General features: G+C 41.4%; 2 protein-coding genes across 3 annotated transcripts in view; both read right to left on the bottom strand.

Annotated features, from left to right (window-relative positions):
- LOC116672955 (protein mono-ADP-ribosyltransferase TIPARP) overlaps window positions 1-1,912 on the bottom strand; it is a 5,642-nt gene extending 3,730 nt beyond the window's left edge. For both annotated transcript variants that reach the window (XM_032504974.1, XM_032504973.1), the window contains exons 1-2: window positions 1,678-1,912; window positions 43-888 (exon numbers count right to left, since the gene is read on the bottom strand). In XM_032504974.1, coding sequence (XP_032360865.1) covers window positions 43-878 — 836 coding nt within the window. In that variant the 5' untranslated portion in view covers window positions 879-888; window positions 1,678-1,912. The remainder of the gene's footprint in view (window positions 1-42; window positions 889-1,677) is intronic.
- A 442-nt stretch (window positions 1,913-2,354) lies between these two features.
- trim35-14 (tripartite motif containing 35-14) lies at window positions 2,355-5,225 on the bottom strand. Its single transcript, XM_032504982.1, has 7 exons — window positions 5,134-5,225; window positions 4,512-4,959; window positions 4,233-4,328; window positions 3,903-4,133; window positions 3,778-3,800; window positions 3,534-3,652; window positions 2,355-3,366 (listed from the first exon to the last, which is right to left on the bottom strand). The coding sequence occupies exons 2-7, from the start codon at window positions 4,932-4,934 to the stop codon at window positions 2,822-2,824; spliced, it is 1,437 nt and encodes a 478-aa protein (XP_032360873.1). The 5' UTR covers window positions 4,935-4,959; window positions 5,134-5,225; the 3' UTR covers window positions 2,355-2,821.
- Window positions 5,226-7,583: the final 2,358 nt, after the last annotated feature.

Here is a 7,583-nt window from a genome sequence, read left to right on the forward strand (position 1 = left end):
CTTGATGTGGGTCTGGCTTGTCAGGCTAACCCTCTTACTCACCCATCCTTGATGTAAATGAGCTTTTGGTCGACATTGCAGTAGTTCCTCTCCAGTAAGACCTGAGAGCGAGAGGGGGTGTCGATCCACTGGTGGGTGACCACACACCAGAGCTGCCAGTGAAACGGGTAGGGAGTGTGGTGCATCTTACACCATTTCCCTGCGCTACACAAACCCAGAAGGAATCTGTCACAGACCTGGATGTCAGGGGAGTTCCTCGTGTGAAACAGAGAGGGGAAAGGCACTCTGGACGGGGTTCGCTGCTTGGTGGGAGTGGTTGTTGGGCCCTGGGTGGCGGGTAGGATCTGTCTCTTGGTAGAGGTGCCAGGCTGATGGGCAGGCTGAGGTTGGGTGATGATGAGAAGCTGGGAAACGATGAGGGAAGTGGCTGGCGTAGGGTTTGGAGGTATATTCTGTGGATGACCTGGTGGGCTTGGCAGCAAATGGGGGCCGTTTTGGTAAAGAGGGAGCAGAAGACAGGAGTTCTGAGTGGTGCCATGCTGCTGAGTGATGAACTGGATGAACGTCTGAGGCTGCGGGATCCTGGTAGAAGACACTACGGTCTGTGCCACGCTGGAAGTACTTTCACTTTGGCTGGAAGTTGTAATTTTCCCTTGCGTAGAGCTCACAGGGGTCAAGTGAATACTGATGCTGTAAGGGTTAACGGTCCAGGCGATGCCAACCTGCTGGGATCTCATGGCCTCCCACACTGGGAGGCTGGGGTTGGTGTCAGCAGGGATTTCCAGTAGGATAAAAGACGGGCTCAGGAAGGTGACTTTGGAAGATTTGGACGGCGGCTCTGAGTTGGCCAACTTTCTCTTTCTTCTTTTGTTAGGCATCTTGGAGCTCCTGTAAAAAACATTTTGAACAATTCATTTTTAGTAAAGGACATGGTGGATGTTTAGCTCAGTATAAAGTTTATGTTATATAACTTTTTTGTTATGTAATTCTTACAACTACTATTTCTAGTTACTGTTCAATTATCTTTTATTGTGACTGTTATTGCCACTGTTCATCACACCCCCAACCCCATCAGACACCGCCTACCAAGAGCCTTGGTCAGTCCGAGGTTTGTCCCTAAAAAGGATGTTTTTCCTTACCACTGTTGCACTAAATGCTTGCTCTTGGGGAAATTACTAGAATTGTTGTGGCTTTGTAAATTATAGAGTGTGGTCTAGACCTACTCTATCTGTAAAGTGTCTTGAGATAACTGATTTGATACTATAAATGAATTGAATTGAATTTCATTTTACTATTTTTTTTAAATTTTGAATTGTCACTTGGCACACGTTGTGTTTTCCTTTACATAAAAAATCATCAGAATGCAGGAAATGATGCTCGAATTTTCCTGGGGAAGGACCCCCAGACCCTGACTTCAGGTGTCCCTCGGCCCGGCTGTACTCATGTCCACCGACTGGGAGACATAATTTATATTTATGTAACGTTTACCCAACTTCTAATTAAAGAATTTTGAACGTTTTTGTGTATTTACTTACTTATTAACACATTCTAAGCAATAAACTACATGCACCATCAGCATTGAGGCTGTAACCGGCTAATGAATGCTAATTTATAAGTTGATAAGTGGCTAGTGGAGATTGGTTTGGAAATGGGAAAGTAAGATTTGGCTAACCTTACCGTGACACTTGCTAATGCCTTTAACGTTGAACCTTACAGGGAACAGGCAGCTTCACACAAATCAGCTGAACTGCACTGGAAAAACTCTAGAAATGATTCTCACGAAGTATTCAAACAAGTAGCTAAACTAAAGACTGACACACCGATGCAAGCACGTCGCTTTCGGTAAAGAACTGAAAGAAAACGTCGACGTGCCAAGCGCCATTGTGGGTGGGGTGAGGAGGGGGCGTCTAAATGCCGGTAAATACCTTGAAAATACCAAGAATGCAAGCGTTTCAATTTAAAGTATTGTTTGTACAGCAAGTGTAGATGTTGATCAAATGTATTAAGTTACTATATATATATATATATATATATATACACACACACACACACACACACACACTATATGTGTGTATGTATACACCAAGATACATACACTTAAATGGACGTGTAAAATATAAATTTCAATAGACCACATAAAAAGTAACTCATCTTCTCTATTAATACACAAAAATAATTCCCCTTTATTTCTAAAGTTACTGTTTTCGACAGTGGAATTAAGTCCACTGTAGCCTAATATAAGTTGTGAACAACAACGTTCCCACCTAAAAGAAACATCCATGGTTTTAGGTCAAACATGCAGGCTAGACCACAGACAGGACCTGCATGTTGCACAAAATCAAGGGAAGTCATGATATTTGCAAATCATTTATTTGTACCGTATTTGCACTCTTGTTAGTATTTGCAGCATATTTAGTGTTTGCAGAATATCTGTAGTTATAAATACACAATATCTAGTTATATACAATCTGTAAGTCATACACAATTAGGCTTTAAAACATTTAGTTTGACACGCCAATTCAGAATCATTTTACAAATTCCTTGAAACAGACATATTTTTGGTTACATTATGTTATGAAACAACATTTTGCAAAATTGCCGTATCTTATATAATAGTTTAAAGTGCAGATATCAAACTAAAGTATGTAAAAGGTTCACAGGCAAAGGATGCATTACTGAAAAAGGTTGTAGGACAAAGTGCTGAAATTATGCAATTTGATTTCAGATTCAAAGCGCCCTCCTCTTGTTGTGTGAAATTCAAAAAAGTTGTCACTCCTTGGTGCTGAAGAAAAGCAAAAAGTTATGAAGAGGAAATGCATTTTCACAAATATTCAACCGCTTTCACAGAAACCTCCAGCGGTTCCACCGTCAAAGGGCACTGCTGACAACCGACCCAGAAGTAAGGGAAGACTTTCTCCGTGATGGCGTGCTTGAAGGTGTAGATGTGTGTGTTGTCATGTGGGTCGTAGAAAGATATCCTGCCCTTGTCACAGTCCAGCTGCACTCTGATCCTCTGTGGGTTCCTCTTCAAGTTGAGCCTTGTTAAAGGAGAAGTACCTGCAAAGTACATCTTGTGGTAAAAGTACACACTCAGGTAACCGTTCTTCAGCACTGAAGACACTTTCTCTTTCCTCTGGACGGATTCTTTTGCCACTCCGACAACCCACGCTGTGTTATCTCCCACATTGACGTCCCAGGCATGCTTGCCCGAGGTGAAGCTCTCGCGGCCCAGTACGCCGGTGTCGGGGTCGAACCTCTCCGGGTTGTCGGGCAGCTTCTGCTTCTCATCGCTGTCACAGACGCTGGTGAGGTCGTCTGACAGGACGAGCCACGGGGCGGCGGTGTTGGGGTCCAGAGTCACTGGGGCTGAAGAAAACATGGCAGATAGTCACTGACTGTAACACACCGACTGTAATTCATTCAGTATGACAACCTTTTCTCCACCTTAGGAATACATGACACAAGTGAAACTGCAGCTGAAAGTTTAAAAGAATAAACCAGGACCTGAAAACTTGGATAGGACATGTACTCACTGAATTTGACAGTTTTATGCATCTTCTCCCACACATGGAAGTTCAGAGACCCGAGATATTTAGCCACATCTAGGAGTGCTCCCGGAGCCATGACTGGAACGTCGCTTGGGCTGCTAGCTCTGCAGGGAGTAGAATTAGGCTGTTTGTTTATTTATATATATATATATATATATATATATATATACACACATCTTCTTAGGTAAACAGAGAAAAGAAAATCTTACAAGAGAAAAAAAATTTTCACCTTGTCAATGTGCTCTTGCATTTCTAAAAAGAAAAAAATAGAGGTAAAGAATTTACTAATTAGAATAAACTTTTGTGTGCAATTATCCATGCATTTATACATATTTCAAACACGTCCAGACTTACATGAAGGACAGAGATGCCCTCTAAAGCTATCCCCTCCTCTAAATCTCTGATGGATTCAGACACAGACGTCATATTTCTGGTAATTTCTTCGATTTTCTGCATCAGCGCTCGACTCTTCTGCTCCTCCTCCCCCCTCAGCGCCTCCATCCTGGCTTCCTCCTCGGCGTCAAGGAAGCTGTGGAGCTTTTCAAACTCCTCTCGGGTCCGTCTCTCCACAAATCGAGCCTGGACCTGAGATAAAAATGCTCGTAAGCATGGCTTGGAAATGAACCGCTGAAGTAAATAAATAGATATTTTTTTAGCAGAAATGTCACCACAACAGCACTTCACCTGAATGTATTCCACAGTATCTTCATAGTTTTTCTTCATTTTGTCAAAAGCATCCCTCTTCTCATGCAATGAGCTGAGGGCAGACTTCATTTTCTCCTAAGCAGATAAGAGAAAATCCATTTTTAAAAGGCCTGTTGAAAAGGAAGTTCATCTTTAAAACTGTAGGCTTTTACCAACCCCTAACAGCTGTTCAATGAACTTAGTAAAAGAAACCCCAAGGAAAAGCACATCATTATTCCACTTTAGTTCTACATTTTATCTTGAAGGCCAAGTATTTACCTTCACATCTACGACAGCCTCGCTGACAGGGCAGCATTCGTGCTGTTTGTGCTTTCTTGAGGTGTGGCAAACCACACAGATCGCCTCCTTGTCTGGCAGGCAAAACAGCTTAAGCCTCTCCCCGTGAAGAGGGCACATCTCCCCTGGATCACAGTACAGCTCTCCCGTTGTTTCGTCCAGACCCTCACTCTCCTGGATGTAAGCCTCACACAGGTTCTTCAGGGTGAGACTGGGCACAGGGTCATCCACACTCTGGGTCCTGCACAGAGGGCAGTCCCGGCTCCGTCCACCATGAGTCCAGTACTGCTGCAGACAGGGTGCACAGAAGCTGTGGCTGCACTTGAGGACCACCGGGTCCCTGAAGATTTCGCAGCATATGGAACAGGAGAGGTCCACTTCTGGGAGCGAGAGCCTGCCTGCCATTTTGACACCTAGCTCCTGTTACACTCTGAAAACGAAAATAGGGCAAAGGTGCAAGCACTGATCAAACACAGAGAAAACCCTTCTTTGTACCCATAATCCCTCGCTGTGTTGTATTTATGAACACACGTCAGTCTTTAAAGCCTTTAAGTGCAAATTGATTAAGTGTCAGTTCCAAATATATAGTTACAGCCAAACATACCTCACAAACAAAGTCAGTCCTGTGACGATCTAAAAGTGAGCACTTCCTGCTTCCTGTTTTGATGAGTCACCCAAAGGAGGCGGAGTCTCAGAGGCTGAGCAGGCATTTTAACCCTTAACTAACCCAAGACATCTCATTTACAGTCCAAAATCAGTGGCTCACAAGAGAGACAAATTAGAGGGGCTACCAGATGATTAATAGGACAAGAAAAATGGACGTATTTGTTTTAAATGTTGTTTCACATTTTTGCTTTTTTGAGTGTAAAATACAGCATTATTTTGCCTCTCAAGGGCTCTAAAAATTTTTCAAATTACACAATCTGAGGAGATTCTTTGGTTGAACTCTTGTCATGAGGGGTCACAGGTAGAAATTGCAATTTAAGGGACCATAAGCCAAAACGTTCAGGAACCAATGGTCTGAGCTATGGCTTAATAAGATCCATAACAGACCTTTTTCATTATAATCATTTTGACATGTCATAGTTAGAGAAGTACAGGTAAAATTGATAACTTTAACAATGGCTCAGTTACATTGTGTTATTTCATATATATCCTCTATGTGTACTGTGTGTCTGATATTTTGCTGCTGCAACACTGAGATTTCCCATTTTTTTTAGGATCAATAAAAATCTATCTATTGTCCCAGTAAGGTATTCAGGTGAGCCAGCATGCAGGATATGGACCTCCTCTACGTGGAATTTAGCCATCTTTAATGTTATTACATCTGTGCTTTTCCAACTACGACAACTCAAAGTGTTTACTGTGAAAAATCTATTATGATGAAAGCTAGAACTCGATTCATCTCAACTTAAACAAAAACTATAAATATGAAACGGTAAACAATGCAACACAATTAAAGCCAATAGAAAATAATGTTCATTATAAAGTATTGAATGATTGTGTATTATTCTGGTCCAAAACAACAGCATCTTCTTGTGATCTGTCTTCATGGCAGTTTTAGTGCAAACAGCTCTCTGCAGCATATGTTGCCATCTAGTGGTAAACTACTGTAAAAGGTTGATCTTCAGTGTGCAACTTCTACCAACTCAAATGCATATTATGTGGTCGAATGGGCATAGAAACACTTTCTTTTTATGAGGATTCACTTGTAAGGTCAATGGTCAGCACACTTATTTGCTATATTCATTTATCATCGAACAGCAAATATAGCTTTTGTAACATGCTGCTTTTCCAAATTATGCTTTGATCATTTGATTTCATGAAAATGCTCATAAGAAATCTGTCCTGTGAATTTATCATTTATGTCTGTTGTAGTATGACATATTTCTTTCTAGGATCCTCCTTTATCACACAGTAGGCTGTTGCTGTCCAGAAAGCCTTTTTGTGTTGCTATTTTTATGCTCAAAGAACAACAACAAATAGACGGAGAAAAATAGAGTCTGCTCACTGTCGGTTCTTGTTGCCTGATCAATATATTGTTCAATTTCACAGCATCAGTGTACAGATTGTCTTTATTTTTCATTCTGTCCACTTGCAGTACAGTTGTGCCCATCTACAGCCTTCACATGGTTTCTGTGATTATAACTTGATTAACTTTGCGTGTTAGGAACTTCTTTTGATTGTGTGAAAGGACCTCAACAGAAGCCTGATAACATGCAGTGTTTGGCCCTATTGTCCCTCTTTGGTGTCTGATTAGAGCCATGGTCTACACTATATCATTTGGTTTTGGGTTATTTGGAATATTTGGAAAAGAAACAAAACACTTAGTCAGTACAGTCACAGATCCTCTTGACAACTTTGCATTTAAATGCAGGACATCAAGAGCTATTTTTAGAAAATGTGTGGGCAACAATGGTTTTATTCTTCCAGAAAGCAATCAAGTTAATTAATTTCATACAATGGGCATTTGGAGGACATGTTTCTTCTTTGTAGAGACTATATTTGTGGTGTGAGTCACTGTCTAAATTGGATGTGGTATGAGGAGAGCTAAAGCCAGACTATGGAGCTTTCATGAGAGGAAATAACACATTTTTATTCTTTCAATCACAAGTTAACTACACAAGCAACAAAAACACACTGTTTCTAAAGTCAATACACTGACATGTTTTGCTTCTACAGTCTCACTTAGTGTGGTATAACTAGTAGCTTATGGTGGCTAATATGTATCTATTGGTGGTAAACCTAAGGTAACTGTTGCTGTTGTCAAAACTGGCTTAGTGGTATGGCAGTGTTGAAGATGCACATCAGAAGAAAGTAATGTTAGGTGGATGCAATGGATGTAAGGTGTAAAAAGGGCCAAACATAGTAAGAGCATGAGTCGGCTTTTATAATCTAAGGACCCAGGTGAGCCTAATCAGCTGACGATCCTCCACTGTCACCCAATTGCTTGTTGACGTGGCGAGGTAAGATCCGCCCTACTCTGCCTCTAATTGGCCTACCCCTGATGTTCTTACCCAAACCTTAGCCAATCTCACTCCTCATGACTAAACC

Source organism: Etheostoma spectabile, chromosome 23 (genome assembly GCF_008692095.1).
Source record: "Etheostoma spectabile isolate EspeVRDwgs_2016 chromosome 23, UIUC_Espe_1.0, whole genome shotgun sequence".
Lineage (NCBI taxonomy): Eukaryota > Metazoa > Chordata > Actinopteri > Perciformes > Percidae > Etheostoma > Etheostoma spectabile.

What these genes read in the sequence shown, in the direction of transcription:
- trim35-14 (XM_032504982.1), bottom strand. Translation starts at nt 4,934, where the DNA reads ATGGCAGGCAGGCTCTCGCTCCCAGAAGTGGACCTCTCCTGTTCCATA. An exon ending in TGCAAGAGCACATTGACAAG is followed by an intron (nt 3,653 to 3,777) that starts GTGAAAATTTTT and finishes TACTCCCTGCAG; the next exon opens with AGCTAGCAGCCCAAGCGACG. An exon ending in GCATAAAACTGTCAAATTCA is followed by an intron (nt 3,367 to 3,533) that starts GTGAGTACATGT and finishes TGTTTTCTTCAG; the next exon opens with CCCCAGTGACTCTGGACCCC.